This window comes from Cyphomyrmex costatus, unplaced genomic scaffold (assembly GCF_001594065.2).
Source record: "Cyphomyrmex costatus isolate MS0001 unplaced genomic scaffold, Ccosl1.0 scaffold639, whole genome shotgun sequence".
In the NCBI taxonomy this organism is placed as follows: Eukaryota; Metazoa; Arthropoda; class Insecta; order Hymenoptera; family Formicidae; genus Cyphomyrmex; species Cyphomyrmex costatus.
Window position 1 is genome coordinate 606,311 of NW_017280199.1, and position 21,528 is coordinate 627,838.

Here is a 21,528-nt window from a genome sequence, read left to right on the forward strand (position 1 = left end):
ACTTCTTTTAATTTAATTTTTTTTTAAATTCAAATTTGACTTATTTTTCAACAAAATAATTCTCCTTTTAAAAAGTTATTGACTTTTGTCAAACTGCCCACGTATCTTTCAAAAGTGAAGTAGATTGCAAAACACACAACTCGCACGTGAATCTAGCAGATTATATCATAATAAATATCATATTGATTTTCGTCGTCGCCGAGTGATTCAGGTGTCAGCGAATAGCGATAATTATCGTCACGCGGTCCTCATCATGTGTCTGGCCATTGCTATGTACGTCGCTACCGGAGCACTTAGTATAATTCAGAATGTCTTATCGATGATCGGCGTGTTCCTGTTAACTTTATTGGGTAGAGCGATTTTGTTATTCGATCACATAGTAACAAGAGATAACACTTCGAGGAGACGTCGAGTTGTTAGTGAACAACGGGAATCATACACCGATTCTGAGGATGATCGTACTACCAGGAGCGAAACGTCCATCAAATCAAAGCATTCCTCTCATATGATAAGACGTACAAATGCTAGCGTACAAACAATGGATTAAACTCATGAAATTTTTATTTCCATCTGACACTTGTCAATTGGTATATTTCTTTAAGCAATATTATGATCGGTATTCATAGATACTATTATTTCAACATTACTTTAAGTAATATGTCTTAAGTTGCTGATAAAACTGTTCCAAACTGTTCTCATGATAAAGAATCGACTTGAATTCTGATGAATACTGATCTGTAACGATTGAATTTATAGTCAGCGTGCACAAAGTCGATTTTTGCTTGTCATTATTTCTACGATATATTACGAATTTTTTTCAGATATTGTGATTATGTGTTACACAAGAAATTAGTGCTGACAATTCCTTCAAATATTCGAAGAGAAACATTTGTATCTACAAATGTATAATTTCTAACAGTTATGTAAATAAATTACTGTAAAAATAATTCCAAAATAATAACATAAAATTGCACAAGTATTGTATAAACGATATTTAAGTTCAATTTTATTATGGAAACAGCAGTATCCTATTCGCTTGATTTTACAAGATTTCAAGTTATAGCGATATTAAAATGAATTTTATATTTATTATATTTTATATTTATATTGAGAGAAGAATTTTATATTTATTATATTATATCACAATTGTATAGTTATTCATTAATATACCATAACAAAAATAATTTTAAGTCTTGAATTTGAGACTTTATTAAATACATTGTTAATAAAGACTTTATTCCTATTAATTACTATTTTTTGGTGTATTTGGAAATTAATCACAAAAATAGTAGTATAATAATTATATTCTTCAAACATGTGGAAATATAATATTAATTTTAATAACAAATATTTTAATATTATTAAGAAAACTTATATACGATATTATAAAGTCAAATATGATAAGAAAGCTCTATTCTTTATAAGCCAGTATAAGTGGACGGAATATATAAATACATGTCATAAGAAATACTTATAATACATATTATATGTTTAAATCTAATTATTTTATATGTGGACGGAAAACTACATCGCAACAAGTTTGCAAATATATTTATCAGCAAAATTCTATAAGAATTTATATAACTTGTATTGTTATATATTATATCGATTAGTCTATTTATTGTAGAATTATTAAAGAGCAGTTTTAGCCGTAAAGAAAAATGTATACATATACATACACACACACACACACATACATATATATATATACATATATATACACATACATATATATATATATATGTATGTGTGTGTGTGTGTATGTATAAACTACTTTAACAAATTCTTTGTGCGTACTAGTTTATATACAACGGCAGTGTCTTTGTTTAAATTTAAAAAAATTACTTTGTTTTATATATATATATATATATATATATATATATATATAGCAAATGAAAAAAGTATATATATGCATTAAACATTTGATTGATGAAAAAGGTATATGTAAAAAAAATTTTTTTTAATAATTTTATATAACAAGAAAAATATTGCAAAATGATTTTATCAAAATAAATTTGTGTTAAGATAGTAAATTATATATGTAGGAAGAATTTATTTTCTTCATAAAAAGAAGAAAAACAACAATATTTCTCTATTTTTATAAAATATTATCTTAAAAAACATACAAATACCTTTTTTATTCATTATATATAGTTATATATGGTATCATTTATATATTATTTAATTAACAGGCATAGTTGACACTGCACTATGAGGCGTTGTAGGTCGAGAACCAGCAATAGAATGTGTTGTTGATGCATTTAAAGACTGCATTGTACCAATCTGAAACAATAACATGTTTTAAAACCTTGATGTGAGAAGGTGGCTCAATGACAATAAAACATGTTTTAAATTTAATTTTTATAGTAGTTTATAACCATAAAATTTTTGTAATATATGTTACGACTGTATATATATAATGCAATTAATTTAATAATATATCATACCCGCAGATGAGCCAGATCTTCTAATCTCGTTAGATCACATAATTCAAGATATAAAGAATAAACGATAAGCCAACCATATGCAGAAACGCAGATAAATATTATCCATAGAAGACACATCATGATATTATAGGCAAATATCATGTCATTTACAATGCTGAAGAATATAAAAGCAAAGAATCGGAAAATTGTGAAAATGGCAAAACTGTACAACCATGGTACCATTTTCTTTTCATATTCTTTCCGCAGAGCTCTGATTAACATAAAAGAAGTCGCAAAGATAACTATTCCACCCAACATTGAGAACAATGCAGACACGATCAGAGCATTTCGAACTGAAAAAAATAAACAAATAATATATGATTCTGTCTTATCAATTTTTGAAATTTATGGTTATATTTACTTACAAAATTATTTTTTTTTAATAAAAAAATAGCCTTACCATGTTGATTACCCACATAAACAAATTCATATGATATGATATAATATCCATAGTGTGTAGAGCCAGGCGCAGCTTGTGACAAACAGTAGATATCAAAAATAGCTGTGCAAATCGTGAAAAAGGCTAGGCACTGTAAAAATATTTATTCTATATTACTTAAATATATTACAAGAAATAATTTTCAAATTGTTTGTTAAATATATACCAATGAAAATATAGCGGTGACCATAGCACCTCTTTGAATGTCAAGTATATAAGCATGCGTCACTATTGGTTTTTGATACCATGGAATCTTTACACTGCGAGCAGACCTCGATGATCTGAGATTTGCACTGCTGCGAGTAGTGGTTACATGGGAATATACAGATGGTGTTCCCATACTGGGAGACTTCTTTCCATAGTGCATCTTGACTCACTTGCAAACAAAATCAAGCATGATCAATCAAATAAAATAAAGAAGTCAATTAAACTATTATGTTATATTATAGTTATGTTGTTGAATGGAAAATTATAACTAAAAAGAAGTTATATTACTAATATTATTATTGGTGTTTGTTGGATAGGAGCTGACATATAAGAAACTAAAGAATATAGTACGTTAAACTCAGTATTTGAATGATGATTGCCATACTAATAAGAGCTCAGCAATAGGTTTATATATTTGGAAGTGACCACAAAGAACTTATTCGTATAATGCTTGTTTTTACTAATGTAGATTAATTTAATCTTTAGTTTACTTTTTATCTCTTTGTAATTCTAAGAATTAAAAAAGGATAGAGTATAAATTAAAATAAGATTGAAGTTAATATCTATATTAGTAGAAATGGACATAATGGAGTATTGATAAACAGTGTTTTATTATAGTTCATTAATACTTACGATTTATAGAGATGTTAATAAATAATCAGTTATGTAAGTTCCTTACAATATGTAATATGATATGTATTTGTGTTGTTTCCTCTTCTAGAACTAAAAAATCACACAAATAAAATAGTAAGTAGCATAATAATGCTGTAAATTGTGTTTTGTTATTTGTGCAAAGATGCTTAAACAATTGTTTGCATAAATTTGTTACCAATAATTGAATTATTGCAGTAAATTGCAAAAAACGTACATAATAATGACATGAGTTTAATAACAAATGTATTATGATTCATAGCATAATTTTTATCAAATTTGCGATTTTTATACTACAATATTAGGAACACTAGTTAATTATACGTGCGTTATTCATATGATTGGTACTCACTTATTGTGTTTGCATACTTTACAATGTATGTAAAATGTTTTGTACTAATTTCTCATGTAATGGACACGCCTTGTCAAATATTCGAAACGCTGTTTCAATTGCTTGTATGCAATTACGGCCATGGCATGGCTAAAATGTGTTAGATAGAGTGGAAGGTAACAAATAAATGTAACGAAAGAACAGGCGGAGGGGGTGGAGTGAAAGTCAACGTATCTCTCTAGAATGAGTTTTGGAACGCACCAATATTGTATATTGTAAAAATATGATGAACAATTATAACATATAATATAATGAGCGATAGTCGTCGATGTGTATCTCATAAATAAAGCATTAATACAACATTGTTTAATAATATTCAATTAACATTATTATTATTATTAGTTATTATGGTTAATAAATTTATGTTACAGATAAAACAGTATCTCAGAATAATTTCGATGAAATTCCGATTAATTCAATAGTCTAAAGTAAAATTTCTAATTATATGTAATATATATTTTTTTTCTCGTCATATATTCAACTCGATTAAAAAATTAGTAATTCAATAAAGTTAACTAAAATAATACAGATGTAATAACTTAATAAGTTATAATTTCTTTAAAAAGAAAAAAAGATGTTAATAAAAAATAGTATAGGTATTATTTGAGATAACATAAACATTGATTAAACAAACTAATAAAAAATTGGACAAAATATTCGATAATAGAAATATACATCTTTCAAAATGAAACGCTATTTGATCAATCTTCATAAAGAAACTCCTGAAAACGTCGAAATGCCCTCCATCTAGTTATTCGTTACGTTCGTGGGCCAATCACGCTGCATTTTGAATTTACGTACGCGACGCTTTGTTTCTCTTTTGCGTGGGAGGGATGGAGAGCGCGCGAGAAGCTCGGTAACGCTCTCGGCTGCACTCGGCTGCGTCCATTTTCTGAACACAGAGAACTCGGGGGAAACGAATGCGACGAATACAAATAATGGAGTGTGCGTCTTTCGGTTGATTCGCCTGTAAACTTGTGATCTCCGCATGTGACATAGAATTGTGTGATGTTGCGAGTCGCGTGTTTTCTTATTCGATGAAATGTTGTGCCTTACGTGTCTCTGACTTTTCGTACGTCCGAGTCGAGACGGATTTGTTGTCGCTTGCGACAAACGAAGACGACAGGAAAAGACTCGGGTAGTCTCACAGTGTGAACGAGAAATATCGACGAGACGGGCTGGCCGGTATCCTGTGACGTTTCGTGAAATGTCAGTTGCCGCGGTGTCAAGACTGTGACACCTGTGTTGTGAGTACCCACTGTGACTCGTCAGATTGAGGTTAGACACCCGCCGCGTTCCGAATGTAAACCTGTCTTTATCCCGCCTACGTTGAATGTTGAAGTCGAACTAAGCTAAGTCAAACCCACCACCGACTCCTGTCTCCGTGTTGGAAGGCTCGCACAACGCAGACTGTTGGGGAACGTAGTTGTATGTACAATTGTGGTGATACATCCCGGTGCTACGTCTATGCATTGATGTGTGTATATACCGTTTGTGTGTTATGTTCCTATCTCGGTGCATAGGGATTGTAGAATCATGTAAGTGCGCATCCACTTACGTAGCGACTAACTGTAGAAATTGTAACTTGTTTTGTGTACCGAGAAAGATGTAGAATGATCGTAGCAAAGGATGTGTTCGCGACGATATTGCTTCTAACGATATGTGTTTCTTACAGGGCAGCAGATCGAGATTATGATATGGGTTCTGCAACAGAAATGATGGTAAATGATTTTGATGACGAACGAACATTGGACGAGGAAGAAGCCTTAGAAGGTAGCGAGGATTCTCACAACGAGTTGTCCAACTTGCAAAAGGTACATCTCTATGTCTGATATTAACACTTTGCACATTATATATTATACATCTGTCACTTTGTAACGAAGTTCTGATCCCGACTATTCTAGGATCAAGCCTGAGAAATGAAAAAATCGAGCCCATAAATAATTACAATTATGATAAGTTTCCGCAACACTTTGGACTCAAAGTGCGTTCTCGTAGTGAGATTCCATGTTTAGTCCATAAAGTACGCTCGATGTAATAATGATCTATTTTTGTCTCTTTGAGCAAGGAAGGTGATATGCCACTGAAAGATCTTCTTGCCATGTACGGATACGGTGATCCCTCGACGGAGAATTCCAACAGTTCCGATCACATGCTGATACCATCTGGAAGCGGCGATCCCGAGACAGAGGAGCGTTACTCGGACAAAGGTGACAACGATGCAGACGATGACGATGATGACGACGAGGCTGACGCAACTAGTAACGAGCCAGACCTTAAACAATTCTATACAGAAATGCTGGTTAAGGGGAAGGATAAAACATCGGCATTAGCAGGCTCAACAACGAAAGGCAATAGCAGCATTAATGCAGGCAGCAGGGATAGCAGGAAACGTAGAATCGATGACGATGAGGATGATGATGAAGATGCTGAAGCCGATGATTGCTCAGGCACTCGAAGTGGAAGCAGGAAGAAAAATAGAGCATCACCTACAACGGGAAGTGCTAATGCTGTTGAGTGCAGTGTTATAGTTAACTTAGGAGGAGCTAGTGCTACTGATAGCACTATCGAGGAAGGTAATACCAGTGGCGCAATCGATGGTCCAGAAGATAGGATAGTCAGTGCGGGAATAGGCAGTGGCAGTTCGAGATTATTACGAAGTGTTTCAAGGCCTCAAAGTGAAGAAGAAGAAGACGACTGTGACTACAGTCCAGACGAGGAGGAATGGAAAAAAACAATCATGGTTGGTACTGATTATCAAGCAGCGATACCGGAAGGTTTGTGTCGTTATGACGATGCATTGCCATATGAAAATGAAGATAAAATGTTATGGGATCCCAGTCATATATCCGAGGAAGATACAGAAGAGTTTCTAGAACGCGCGCAACTTCCAGCGGTAAAGGGTGGCTCATTGCCAGCAGGATCACATATTAGAGACGACGAGCAGGCTTTGTATCTTCTATTACAGTGTGGCTATAATCTTGAAGAAGCATTACGAAGACGTCGAATGAATGTACTTCCTCCTACGGATGCAGTGAGTCTTTGGTCAGAAGAGGAATGCCATAATTTTGAATCTGGATTGCGGACTTATGGAAAAGACTTTCATCTTATACAGAAAAATAAGGTATGCAGTACATACATACAATTAAATCTTAAATCTTACATTATTAAAGATTGAAATGAACGTTGAGAATAGAATGGTTCCAATATTTATTATAAATACTGAGGTTTTGCATTGTTAATCAGTATCATTGTGCTTAATTTTTTCACAACCGTATAAAAAGCGCTATCATTGTACGGTACAATAAAAATATTGCAGACTTTTTCAGTAAAAATGCATAATTTTACATTATACAATTAATTTAATATGTACAAGTTATTGCTGTATTGTAATGACTCAAATTTGACAGTAAACTTTATAGCGAAACATTGCTTTTTTTATAGGTGAGAACGAGATCGGTCGGAGAGTTAGTACAATTTTATTATTTGTGGAAGAAAACGGAGCGCCATGATATATTTACGTACAAAGCGCGATTAGAAAAGAAAAAATATGCTCTGCACCCCGGTATCACGTGAGTATTTTCTCTATCACAATTTCTAACTTTTACATTAAAAAACACGAAAGCTTTTATAATGAATATATTACTTGCAATCTACTCAATAATTAAAAAAATTAAATCTAACACTTGAGTAATAACATTACCCAATTAACACTTTACAATGTAATTACTTTCGTTAATACAATTACTGCAAACGTGAATGACAGAACCATTAAATTGCAAGCAGGGACTATATGGACCGATTCCTTGAGGAGCAAGAGGGAGTGCGAGATCGCAGTAGCTCACCAAACGTTCATTGTTTGCTCTATGGTGATACCAAGCGGCAAAGATCGAGTACCAATGTGACTAACAACGATGAATCCAAATCAACAGATGCTTGGGACGGAAACATAGTTGATCCATTGGCGGATGTTAACGGTCCAACACCACCGCCACCACCACCACCTCCACCACCGCCGCCCTTAGTAACATCAGCAACGACTACTATGTCCTCAATATGCAATTCCAGCGCTTTAACCACACCGACGTATTGTTCGCCATCGATTCGTCATCCAGACTGTCCGTCTGAATCTGGTTGTGTAAATCCCCTAGCGTGGAGTGGTCTAGCGTCTCGAAATCAACCTACCTCTTCAGTCATTACAACAATAACGATAAATACCACCACAGCCACTACGTCTACGGCAATGGTCACAAGTCTCAGCTCGACGAATACAGTTACCACTAGTTCTACCGTTCCTGCTGCTACTATTGCCGCCACTGCTGTCTCAAATAATTACTATCATCAACGAGTAACATCCAGAAGTAATGATTCTCACGACACACCCTCGCCCGAGAACATTTTACCTCATCTGCCCCCTTAGCGTCTAATCCGACCTTCAGGTGTTCATCCTGAAAGGCGGCGAATGTCCTTGCGCGGAGTGCCTAATTCGGCACTTGCACCATCGCTATTGTCGTAACGCATAATATTCGTTAATATCAAGGATTATATTTTTATACTGTATCGCGCGTAATATAATTACTAATCGTCCTTAGCGCAAGTGCGCGATGTTGTATAGTGTACGGAAAATGAAAGGACGCATTTTTGCGTGAAAGATTGGAGCATATTGTATGTAAGATTAAAACAAATTGAAAATAAACGCGGCAAAACGAGCGAGGGTTATTGTAGCTTTCTCTATTTTTCTTCTATCTGTTTATGAACTTAGAGATATTCCATACAAAAAGAAAGATGCATTTCAAAAGAGACTTGTTGGGAGACTGGAGCGCCAGTATTCGACAGAAGTGGAATAGTATTATGTACTGCGACTGTAAATTTTTATGGATAAATCATTGTATTACATAGTTAATATGTAATTGATTATGATTCAATTTTTCGGAGACAAATATTTGTCTTCGGATCGGCAATAAATTTGTAAAAAGTATCGTGCGGAGCTCTACACAATGATTTATTAGTTGACAAAAAATGAAATCTGGTAAATGTTGAATGATAAAGTTAATAGAAACACAGTCATTATTATTTTAATGTAAAGAATACGCATTAATAGCGATCCTAATAATTCGTTTTTCTCGTTAAGTAGTTGGCTGTGTATAAAATCATATAGTTTGTATTTCTATATTTTCCTAGCAATCTATTTAAGAAACACGAAATATTTCTAATTTACTGAATACGCATTATATTATGTTTAATCATTTATAGTGTTGATATAAAAAAAAGTACAGTCTATAAATTAGAAACGTTGAATATTATATCCTTTAGATTCCTGTTTGTCTCTACTCCTTATCGAATGTTCCTATATATTTATGTTACGATACGCGATGTATGAAAAAAATTTATATGTTTATATTACGACATTATCAATTAACATTTGCAGATATTTTTTAATTTTTTTTGCAAAATATAACATACACACTAAGTGCTTAATTATATCATACATGCTTAAGTATGTCAAATTATTTACTTACAAACATGTCAAAAAATGGTAGCTTTTGTATAATGTATAAAAATGTAGCTCTTAATATTTATTTATAATATTCATTTATATTCATTATTCTAGTAGATTTAATTTTCGAACTCTGAATTCACACATCATTTGAAAATAATGAAATATATATGTATCAAGAACTATGTTTGAAAAATACTGTTTATCGGAATTGTGCCGAGTCCAACGACTCAACAACTGTCTTAAGTAATTTTCCCATTAATGGTAAAAACTGTACACTGCTGACATTCGTTTTGAAAACGCCAGTGGTGAGGACACTATCGTCAAGTCTTTTCTCTTGTATTTCAATTCGATTAATCTCCATTGAAGAATTTTCGTGGTCGGGCAAGCACACTGGTGCTTTGTCAATAGTACTGTTCTTTTGAAGTCTTGCTGGTAAATTTGTTTGCGTCGGATCACTCGTATCTTGAATCGTCCTGGAACTCCTTGTATCTGCATCTATCAAGGAACCCTTTACTTGCCAGATATCGGGAGTACCTCGGTGTTCGAGAAAATCAAAGAAAACTCCTAATTCGGTAGCGGTCTCCCGCGCTATGAGCTGACGATCTCGTAAAGCGAGCCTGGGGCTTTTCACTCCTTCCAGAGCCTGTGACAATATCAGGATAAGATTGATTTCCAATGCCAATCGTGTATTATTCTCATCCATGGACTCAAACCATGGATCACTAAATCTGTGATTTCTTGATATGATTGGGCTACCGTTGCCCGGAGCGCCAGCAGCTCCACTGCTACTCTTCGTGACATGTCTACCAGTTGCCAAAGCAGTTGCTCTTGAAAGAATAGTGTTTTCGCATATCAATGGATCATAGGGTCGACGCACGAGTCTAGGGCTGCTAAGTAATGGCACGGTGACATCTAGACCACTGACGTACCCTAGGAATTCTCCGCCAATGTTAGATGACGTTCTAGAAGTTGAACCAGAAGCCGCGTGAATTATTCGTCGTAAATCCTTACTCGTATGCATGCGACGAAGATTTTCTGGCGCGGCACGTTCCCATTCTTTTTTTGCAGAATCCGTTTTGTCTTCACGTCCAGGCTGTGACATTGAAGACACGGGTAATGAAGCAGCAACGGGCTGCGAACGAGAGTGAAGAGCCTGGGTAAACAGCTGCGTCGAGCTGATTATCGTACCATAAGTAAGCCGCGGACCGGAGCTCATGCTCATTTGTGGAGGCCCAAAGTTCATCTCGGCCATCGGCGTGTACCAATAATCCTGAGTATATATCGTATCTACTAGAGTGTTCAATTTGGGCGAGAAGTGGACGAAGCTTAACGCGCAGGTTGTATTTATGACAATCAGTTTGTTCACCAACAATTTCAATTCACCACTGGGTAACCGACTATCGCAAGACTCGAGCTCTTCGGCACTCTCCACGCTGATACCGTCAATGATGAATTTAAGTATCCGCGGCCTCAGCAATAGGTTCACTGTACTATCGTATGCCAAATACATACATTTAATAAGAGTTTCGCGAACACTTGGTTGAATTGCATTCCAAATATATGTTTGCGTGGCTGTAGCATGTATAAGAGCGACCAGTGATTGAATTAGATCGGCGGCTAGCAGATCGGCAGTGTGCCTCAATAATGTGGATACCACCATTAATTGATGTTCGTGAGAATTTAAGAAAACAACCACATGATTAACAAACATCATGTGCGTCTCGCTGCTGACCAGGCCTATTAGAAATTCCAAGCCCAGTGTGTACAACGGCCACCAATCCTGGCAACGCCACTGACCATTTACCGAATCATCATACAATGAGTCGAGCATACTATTGGAGATGTCTGCTGGTGGAATCAAGCTCAGCCAGAGTTTCGCGATATCATTATCGTTAATAGGATATAGACAATACGGTGAACGCGATATAACGCCCAACAAGCTCAGAGCTGCTGCACTAAACTTCAGATATGGATATTTTTGAAGAGTATAACCGACGCATACCATCAATTCAGGTATCATCTGACGAAGTTGCACACAACTAGCTCTTAGACGATGCTTGAAATTTGCATTCCGTTCAACGTACGATCGTAACAATTGCGTCACCATACTGATAGCTAACGTTGCCGGTAGACTCTCTCGTATACCACGGAGTGTCTCCGTGCTGTGACAATCAGCCTTCTTTTGTGTATCTTTCTCGTCAGTATTGAGAGTGACAGAGAATTGCTGTTTTCGTTGTTCCAATTGAAGGGCAGCTTTTTTCAATTCTTCTAGTTCATAAATAGCGATCGTGCAAGAGTGAGCTAAAAGATATTCCAGACTTGCCGAATCTTCGGCTAAAGTACTTTTAACCAATTGCACGCATCCAAGAAGTAAGGATATCATTGTCTGCCGTAGAGCCTTTCCAAAACCGCGATAAGTTTGCGCTATCTCTTGCGTCAGCTGCGATAGTCTGGTTTTAAAAATCCTCGAGTCGCCGACGCACATCTGTTTCCAGGATGTGATGCATCTCAGAGATAAAGAAGCCAATAACATCGGAATCTTGCCACTACTAGAATCATTAGGTTCCTTCACTCGCTCCAGTAGAGAATCCAAGGCCAACTGAGTTAGGAGATGTGCCTGTGTTACATTAATCGGATAATTTTTCGCTGTTCGATCGTCGGTGAGCATAACGATAAAGTGATACCAAGATTCTAAATTAATTTCGTACAGTGGTTCTATGAGTCTGTCTTGCTTTGTATGCTGTTCTTTCTCGTTTTCATTGTTTGCAGGAACATCGAGAACATACATAGCTAATTTTTTCCAATGATCCTTAGATTTGTCCAACAGCTCTTTTAAACTTTTTGAAAAATTATTCTCTAATAACGGGCTTTTGTATAATTCCAATGTAATTACATCTAACAATTGAGAATAACCTTTCGCACCCGCCACTAAAGTTTTAAAAAGTGGCGCGAATAAATGACTCCAGAATTTCTCTCGCTTCCGAAAGAAATTGACAAGAATCTCATTTCTATAATACCACATAGCGCGCAATACTGTCATTGTGCTATCGTACAGTTTATCACACACAATGTCATCTTCTTTGTACATTCGTTCTAAATATGAGTCCAAGAATTGACTGCAACCCTCAGTAAGAAATTCGTCGGCAGGACGTGGGAAGATTCTCTTGCGTTCTGCTTGATGCATGATGTTGAAGAGAGCTTCCGTCAAGCCAGGTTGTTTCTCCAGACACACAGCAACTAATTCTAAAATAGCGACTTTGACTTCAATCGCGCATGTTGGTAGAGTTAATCGAAATGCGAAGGTTTCTCGTATAGATGTTCCGTCCATTCCCATGCAAACGAGCAAAGACATGGAAAATTCCTCCGCAAATTTCTTCAGTAATCTTACAGCCATTTTCTGCAACGAAGGGCTAAACCAAACATACAGATAATTGACAATTGTTGGTACTATAAGAAGTCCGTTAGGTACTCTCGGAGAGGAGTACAAAGCAATTTCGAGAGGTGATCTGTCGCCAAGTTCTAGACCCAGAGATTTCCTAAACATTAATAATCGATTGACTATCGACAGAGCTAGTTCTACACTTTTGATAGTTTTGAATCCTTTTCCATTGATCCAATTTGTCTCCGAGATCATTTTATTGTGCAATGTGCGCTCGCCTGTTCGAAGTAATTTCAGCAGTGCGTGACGTGGCTCTAAATAAAGTAGACTATATACTACAACAAGCTGTAACTCGTTGCGAATGTCATCTTTAGGTAAAGTTGAATCCAGAGATCGATGAATACAAAACATACTCTTCAGCCATAAATCGATTCTTTCTGCGTTTGATTCGAAATACCACGAGTCCAGCTTAGGTAACACAGCTTGTAACAGAAATACCATACCCGGTATTTCGATAGTGTACATGGCCTCTTTACTATGCTTCGCGATTAGATAATTATACAAGGTATCTAGAAACGCGCACAGAATGGGATACGTATGTTCGATGGTTTCTATTCCTGACAGCCACGACGCGATGAGACCACCATCAAAGGAAATAGCTTCCGCAAAATATAATGGTTTTTGATTCCAATTATTAAATTTTGGATAAACACCGGATCGCGTTCGCGAAAGGATGTCTTCGGGATATCTCAAAACCAATTTTGATGAAATGCTGATGCATACAGCAACAATTTTATACAAGTTCGTTGGTAGTGCTGAATATGAAAATCGATTAATAATTTCGAAACTTAATTCTGTGGGAGCAACCATGCTCGATGGTATCTCAATATCTTTAGCCAATAATGCTTCCAACAATTTTAGGCCTAGACGAACATTTTCTAGTAAATTACCATTCACCATGCTGATATTTGTAATTCCATGACTTGCTTGAGAAAATAACTGTTCTATTTTATGATGCAAAGCGTTCCAATAATTTGCCTTTGTACGAAACAATACTAGTTCTTTCTCATTAGATAACACGGTAATATTCTCGCGTATGCAGTTGCTAGTTATAGTAAATGAGTTCTCTTGAATTATACAATCCGCTTTGTATGGCTGTAATGGCTTATTACAATCTCTTTGGCGAGGAACCTCTATGGTCAGTGATTGTAGATTATTCAACTCCGATGCAATCTAAATAAAAAAATAATTGATTTTATGTAAGATATTAAATATTTAATAAAACAAATTCGATATATATAATTATGTCACCTTTTTAGCACTCGTAATTGTTGTGGATGCCAGACCAATAGCTATCTTGGTTAATGGTTCGAATTTGTAAGGATACAACTCTTTGGCAACTTTATAAATCGACCATATACTGTCAGATGGATTAGCCCAGAATCTAGCTGCGCATTCTGGAAACTTGACTACGGCAGCCAGAGCATCGAAAATACCATTTAAAGCACTTAATCGATCTTCGTCGACAAAGGCGCACATCAAGGAGAGAAGATTGTAAACGCTGCTTCGCACAACTTCAGCATAATAGGTCTCTTCTTGAAACATTTCGCAATTTATCAAATCTCGCAGATACTCAAATACATCAAGTTGTATAGCTTTAATACCAAACGGTTTGAAACGATTTAACGTGTCTATATTGTCCGGATCAATCGCATAATTTGCTAGCATCCACGACAAGAGTAACGGTCCATCTTGTGGTGAATTTTCACGAACACATTTATGTTCAAAAACATCTTGCATATTACTTCTGACATCATTTATCCACTCATCCATATAAGTGCTATAAAGACACAAAAATAAAATAAAATGCATATAAAAATAAAATTATTACAATACAAATTTTAATTATGCAACTACAATATTATATGACAATAACTTACTATTTGTCTACATCCAATGTTACAAGTAATAGTGCTATCTGACTGTACTGTATCTCTTCAATCTTTTTAGTAATAGCTTCTTTATCTTCATGACTTTTTGTACTGACTAATCGTCTAGGTTCTCCCTAAAAAATTAATTATTTTAACAAAATTTTGCTAACATTCTAAAAATATGAAAAGTATGAAAAATTTAGCTATAAGTCTCTTACCCTAATGCTACCATAAAACTTTGCAAATTCATAACTAGGCATATGTACATCATGTACAATCACAGTCAATATATGAAGTAGCTCACGCATTTCAATTAAAGTGCTATTGTATAATTGATGTAAATGATCTTCTGTACAGAATTGCGACCGTGTAGGAGAGTTGACAAATTTCAATGCTTCTATTTGTTTTCGTATAGATTCAAATAAATTTCCCATCAGAATCTCATTAAAAAACTTTCCAAATTCTTTGTGATAAGGATGTCTTTCATTATCTTTATATTCAATCATAAGTTTAAGGCATTTTATCAAGGTCACTCTCTCAGAGTAATAAAAATTCCAAATATCATCGATTAATACTCTTATAGAAGTAAGATCCGAGAGCTGTGATGCAAAGGTCTCTGCGCAATTTCTGTATTCGTACGACACAAAATTGCATACTAGATCCCAGGTAATTGTGGCATCCAAGTTCTTGAATAAATTGAAAATATGATAGACATTAAAATTAAGTTATGATAAATATAAAATCAATAAAATAATTTATTATACAAATATAATACATATGTATTATATACTTACAAGGAGTGGAGCAAGTTTATTAATCAAATCGTACATTTGCTGTAGAGGAGGTGGATCTCTTTTAGAAATGCTTTGTAACGATGCATCTGTATAGGGCTTAAAAAACTGAAGCCCTTCTTTAAGTAAAATAGTAGCATTCTTTATTTCCTCTTCGACAGTCTCTTTAGCACAACAGCATGTCGTACCAGATATGATAGACCATAAATCTTTGCTACAACTTTCCGTAAAAATAATAATAATTATTAATTCTTTTATATCATTCCATTATAAATAGATCGATAAAACCGTTTTTAAATCATTGTAAAGGAAAGTGATATTGGCAAAATAATAATGATAAAGTTAACATTTTTGTTTCTTTCAAAATAAGATATATTCTACTTGAATTAAACAAAATCATATAAAATGAAAAATATACTTACGGCAAATTGCCCATTGGAGCTACTTCCATGTTGAAAATGTTAGGTATCTGATGTTATCACCGTATTTTTTCAAAATTTGTAGTCTTTATACATGTAAATAAATAAGTTACATATAGTTGTGAAAAAATATTTTCTATTTTACAATTGTAATGGTCTGCTTTTGATGTAAATTAATTATTATTTTATATAAATTAATAGCACTACTACCAGGTACTACATAACCTCAAATAATACGTTGGCGCCTTGGCGGGCGACAATGAATAAAAAAAGTAGAGAGTACACACAGAGCAGCAAGTGTGATCGCATTAGTGATAGTGTTCGTGTTTCACACATGCGCATTAGAAGATAACAAATTAAACAAAGGTAATTTTCAAATAACACGTATGTCCAAAATAAAGTCTAAGATGTCATTAAGATGTTTTTTAGACATTATTTTATAAAATGTCTTCAAAAGAAATTTTTAAAATATTTTATGTCCCGACTTTAAATATATTTCGGGATCACACATATTTATTCTTTAATAATATTTCACCGATATTATTAAAGAACGCAGCCTAACAAAGTTATATTATCGACTACTGAAAATTCTTGATTTTGTCTTTCATTCAAAATGCTCTGATCTTCAGAGCATTTTGAATGAGACAAAAATAAAATAATGTTACATTTTGCTCAAAGGTGTCGCCACTGAATTGATCAGTTTTGTTTCGCGCGTTACAAGTTGTAACAAGTTCTTCCGAAATTTGAATTCCTTTCGCGTCGCGTAACAACTTGAGGTTGCGAAAATCGTAATTGTGATCGAAGCCGATAAATTGCGGTCGTTTATCGAGGTAAGTCTAATCATAACAACGCAATCACGCTATATGTTGTCTCGAAATGACGAAACGAAAGAATAAGATCACGAATTTGCGAATCCTGCCGATGAAATGGGGTTACAATTACCTGAAATATGAATCGCCCGTATAATAATGAGCAATATGGAAATTATGATTAATTATGCATGACGAATAAAAGTTAGCGTAACTCGAATATAAGGAAAGAGTGACGGAAGCGTAAACGAAGCTTCTAGGAGGCGAAAATTGGGACAACGAAATGTAAAGCAGGCGTTTACATTTTTTTTTACATTTTGTTGTCCCACAATTTCCGTTTCTTACAAGCTTCGTTTACGCTTTTGTCACTCTTTCTTTATATACCATTTACGCTCTGATTTTTATTTTTGCAGAGTATTAGCATTGTTTAAACAACGAAATGTACGCTCTAGATATACAGGGTATCCCGTTAATAGCAGATTCCTGAGATTGTTTCAAGACGAAAATCTTAATATTAAAATGCCGAGGCACTCGAGGATACCTATAGTAAATTTAAATGAGAAGAGTTTAAAGTAAGCCAATTGAATTTTCGGAAATTCGTGCGTTCAAGTAACACACATGCAGTACAATAGTAAATGTGTTTAGAAAAATATAAGAGAATAGAGAATTGATGCTCGAGAACATCTTCATTATTGTGCAATGACGTGCGATGCCTGAGAGCGCGCGAATTTCGGATAGTTCAATTGGCTGACTTTAAACTCTTCTCGTTTAAAAACTAATGTAGCCTCGATATTTTTTGTGGTACTAGGACTTTCATTTTGAAATGATCTCAGGAATTTATATCCTGTATATGCGTCATACATGTCACGTACAGTGTCATTTAGCGGCGTGTAAAAATTTCCGACCAGTTTAATAATTTATAAAAAAAACCTGATAAAATTTTAATCAGATGTTAGTACGAGATTTCGTTATCCACATCTTGTACTAAAACATCCGATAATGGTTAAAATTTTATCAGGCTTTTTTTTTCATAAATTAGAGTACAAAACGTCACTCTGGCCGGAAACTTTTTCACGCCACTGTATATCGCTTTCGAGCGAAGCGTTTTGGCGACTCGGAGAATACATTATAGAAGGAAGTTGTTCGGAGATAAGAACAGAGATTTTTTGACGGATATTACGAGCGAATTAGCCTTTATCTTGATAGAACGCTTTTTCTCTCGCGGCGTACTCCTTCCGCCATTAATAATTCTTCAAGATACGCGCGGGAATGAAATCCGGTGAGGAAGAAACACGCTGTATATATCATTTCGGGCAACATGAAACTTCATGAGAACGATTATTCTTACCTGCTTGGGAATTCCGTTTTGCATTACTTCGTGGAATAATATATTCGAGTGACTGAACGTCGACATATTTTTTTTTTTTTACACAAATACGTTGCATTTTGTATTACTTAAAGGATGAAGACTAGAAATCTGTAGTATAACCAGACAGGAGGGGGATAATTTCTTGTACAAAAATTAGTCAAAAGTACAGAATAAACTTTTTTCATTCGAAGCTTTGTTTACGAGAAAGTCAAGTTTGAAAATCGAGGAGTATAAACGTGTGCATTTTCTTAATGGAGGATTATACGATTTGTGAAAAGACTGGGTGGAGTGCTTCTTAGCAAGAAACTCATCAGATGACACAGTATAACATAGTGAATTATTACATTCTTGTTGTTTACCAATGTTAAACAAAGATGAAATGTTCACTGCATTACACTGTGTCTTTTCCTGGAAAGTACCAAGTGTAAACTTTATCATGTTGCACAACATCCACACGACTTTACGAGTGGCAGGAAAGATGTGACAAATATATAGTTAAAATTTATTCGTAGTTTTAAGATTCTCATTAACATCAGATTATGAATACTGTTATAAAATGCTCATTAGCATGAAACATTATTAAATCACTGGTCAATTTAATATGTGATATTATTATACGCTGGTTTTGTTTCATAATTATTACAGGACCGAAAAAGATTTCGGCGTGCGGTTTGCTGAATCCGATGTGTACATTAAATTCACACGGAAATATTTAATAAGATCTATTATACTTCGACCGAAAAATAGGATTTCTTTTATTCAATTTATTTACGTAAAATTTTTTTATTTTGTTAAGAGAGAAATTATTTTTAATGAAACCTCGGACGAAAAAAAGCTTTCTGCACTTTTGACTTATTTACAATCGTCCCATATCCGGTTGTATTATAAGTCATAAATGTATCCCCACCCTCTGATAACATTAAATATTATATTATGTAATACGTAATAAAAAAAAAGACTTTTAAAATATCAGCTTAAAATACACTATCAAAGCGACAAAATTATTGATATTTTTTACGCTTTCGAAATTAGGTCAAATTACAAGAAAATTGCTTCTTTTCCGTAATTTGCTGGTAAGATTAATAGTCGTAGAGCCGTCCCACTTCTTGGCATTATATTTTAACGATAAACACTCCAGCCATCTTGAAATTAGTTTTCCCTCAGCTGGAGATTTAACGATCCCGGATATTAGATTCAGGAAGGTAATGAAACTCGTACGGCAACGTCAATTAAACAACGATTGATCATATACCACTTGGTATCGCTAATTAACGGTCGCAATTTCGTTTCGTTTTGTTTTGCGTACTCAGTGTATGATCTCCGCGCAGTTATTTTGAAGAAGAAAGGTTTCGATGATCAATAACTGCTCCATCCAACGGGCATTAAGGGGCGAGTTACGGTGCATAACACATGCCAAAGAAAAATCGTTCGCGAGAGCGCCAGGTGAAAAGAGCGGACGCCATTGCCACCGAGTTCGGACATTTATCACACTTAGGATCCGCGACTCGGCCAGAAGAACGTTGACGGCCGGTCTCGTCCGCGAAATGTTGTCGCGGGATATGCTGGATGACACGTAAGCCGCGAAAACGCTGCGAGCGAGAATAAACGCCATATTTTGCCTCTTTCTAGCAACAATCGCTGGTTCGTAATGCTCACGTAATACAGCTGCTAACAATATACGATATTATTATTGTTATTACTTCTATTATTATTATTTATGCTGTCTATAATAATATAAAAATATATTTTAATGTAAATATATTTTTATTTTCAGTTTTATGTTTGATATCGTCTATACAGATTTCAATTTGTAATCGGTGCACGTTGAGCAAATTATTATAACGGATTGGATGTAAAAAAAAAAACGCATGATAACGATTTACAGTTACAACTTTGATGTTGTGTTATTTAAATTGTTATCGTATGTGATTCTTGACAATGGAAGCACAAGCTGCACGCAGCGTTAAAATAAAAAAAAATGAATATTTACATAAAACAGTTGTGTTGATTTCGCGATTGTTATATTAGTTATAGCGCTATTGTTGCACTGTTCCGAGTTAATATAACGACGATATCGGTGGATGTAGCGTAACGGTGGATAAATCCCCGCGCAGCGTTGCGTTAATTAACTCTTTACAACGCCGCCAATTAAAAATCATAAACTGGATACATGCGAATTGGTGAACGGGGAGAGTTCACCTGCGGGTAAGAGGCGGCAGTGGTCGCGTGTCAGGGCGCCGACGCGGATCGTGCGTCGCGGCGCCGGGCGCCACTTCGGAGACGCTCTTCGTCGCTGCGACCAGTGCACGTTCGTCTTGAATGCGGAGCGTTTCGCGTATTCCCATTCGCAGCTTTTTTCCTGTGCCGAGTGAAAGCTCTCCTCTCTCTTATCGGGCGATACACCGTGTACACGATGTCGGCACGACGTGCGTGACGAGGGGGAGAAGCGAGGGCAGAGGACCGCGTCGCGGTTACTATTATTATGCGAATCGTCGAAGCGAAAGTTTTCGCAGATCGATCCAACAACCCTTTTGCTCATCCCCGATGCCGGCGATAATTTTTATCCTTTTTCCCTTCCCTTGACGTCGCTCACGTAAATTTCACGTCGGCGCGCCCTGATTGTCCCGATTGTGTGCTGTCTTTAATCGCGTTTAACGCTTGTCTCATCGGGCGCAAATTCGCTCCAACGAACGATTCGTCAGGCAAACAGTATGCTGATTGTACAAGCGTTCGATCTGTAGCGCAGTTCTGTAACAGGTGATATACTGTTTCCTTGTAAGTGCAGAAACTTGTTCATTTGCTCGTTCATAGCGTGTCAGCAATTTGAATCTATTTCATTCGTGACGAATGAAAGGATATCACTCTCACGATTTGGGTCTCGATTCTCGAGAGTGCTCGAAGACATGTCTAATGGGACGACAAAATTCTTTAGACGTAGGCATTATGAATTATCCATTGTATCCCTCGCACACTTGTTGCTAATTCACCTTCTTGAATCATTAACCGGAAAAGTTCCTAGTGTCTTTGCGAGACACATTACACCCATTTGGCAAGCAATTCTGAATTTCAATCGTACTCGTATTTAATTTTACGTCGCGGTTCTGTTTTCTTACATCTCGACGTTTGCAAGAGAGAGAGAGAGAGAGAGAGAAGCTT

General features: G+C 35.4%; 3 protein-coding genes across 8 annotated transcripts; 1 reads left to right on the forward strand and 2 right to left on the reverse strand.

Moving 5' to 3' along the window:
- Positions 1-2,173: 2,173 nt before the first annotated feature.
- Positions 2,174-4,226, reverse strand: pasi2 (Protein). The gene is made up of 6 exons (XM_018547367.1): positions 4,136-4,226; positions 3,766-3,855; positions 3,092-3,301; positions 2,887-3,016; positions 2,448-2,779; positions 2,174-2,283 (listed from the first exon to the last, which is right to left on the reverse strand). Exons 3-6 carry the CDS (start codon positions 3,290-3,292, stop codon positions 2,182-2,184), a joined length of 765 nt encoding a protein of 254 aa, XP_018402869.1. The 5' UTR covers positions 3,293-3,301; positions 3,766-3,855; positions 4,136-4,226; the 3' UTR covers positions 2,174-2,181.
- Positions 4,227-5,149: 923 nt separating this feature from the next.
- Positions 5,150-9,157, forward strand: LOC108779850 (mesoderm induction early response protein 1). Of its 6 annotated transcripts, none has more exons than XM_018547360.1 (5): positions 5,150-5,712; positions 5,850-5,988; positions 6,243-7,298; positions 7,619-7,746; positions 7,958-9,157. In XM_018547360.1, coding segments are annotated over exons 1-5 (1,962 nt in total). In that variant the 5' UTR covers positions 5,150-5,710; the 3' UTR covers positions 8,595-9,157. The 6 variants fall into 6 exon arrangements, with proteins under 6 accessions (XP_018402862.1, XP_018402865.1, XP_018402866.1 ...); XM_018547363.1 differs by having other exon boundaries at positions 7,961-9,157; XM_018547364.1 differs by having other exon boundaries at positions 5,150-5,421.
- Positions 9,158-9,873: 716 nt separating this feature from the next.
- Positions 9,874-16,244, reverse strand: Nup188 (nuclear pore complex protein Nup188). The gene is made up of 6 exons (XM_018547392.1): positions 16,198-16,244; positions 15,779-15,995; positions 15,203-15,670; positions 14,994-15,118; positions 14,365-14,893; positions 9,874-14,286 (listed from the first exon to the last, which is right to left on the reverse strand). Exons 1-6 carry the CDS (start codon positions 16,224-16,226, stop codon positions 9,874-9,876), a joined length of 5,781 nt encoding a protein of 1,926 aa, XP_018402894.1. The 5' UTR covers positions 16,227-16,244.
- Between the last annotated feature and the right edge of the window lie 5,284 nt (positions 16,245-21,528).

Excerpts from the sequence above, each read along its gene's own strand:
- pasi2 (XM_018547367.1), bottom strand. The coding sequence starts at position 3,292 with ATGCACTATGGAAAGAAGTCTCCCAGTATGGGAACACCATCTGTATAT. Across the intron at positions 3,017-3,091 it reads TCACCGCTATATTTTCATTG|TGCCTAGCCTTTTTCACGAT; the intron begins GTATATATTTAA and ends ATATTTTTACAG. Across the intron at positions 2,284-2,447 it reads AAGATCTGGCTCATCTGCGG|ATTGGTACAATGCAGTCTTT; the intron begins GTATGATATATT and ends TTATTGTTTCAG.
- Nup188 (XM_018547392.1), bottom strand. The coding sequence starts at position 16,226 with ATGGAAGTAGCTCCAATGGGCAATTTGCC. Across the intron at positions 14,894-14,993 it reads ACATTGGATGTAGACAAATA|CACTTATATGGATGAGTGGA; the intron begins GTAAGTTATTGT and ends GTGTCTTTATAG. Across the intron at positions 14,287-14,364 it reads CAATTACGAGTGCTAAAAAG|ATTGCATCGGAGTTGAATAA; the intron begins GTGACATAATTA and ends TTTTTTATTTAG.
- LOC108779850 (XM_018547360.1), top strand. Across the intron at positions 5,989-6,242 it reads AGTTGTCCAACTTGCAAAAG|GAAGGTGATATGCCACTGAA; the intron begins GTACATCTCTAT and ends TCTTTGAGCAAG. Across the intron at positions 7,299-7,618 it reads ATCTTATACAGAAAAATAAG|GTGAGAACGAGATCGGTCGG; the intron begins GTATGCAGTACA and ends CTTTTTTTATAG.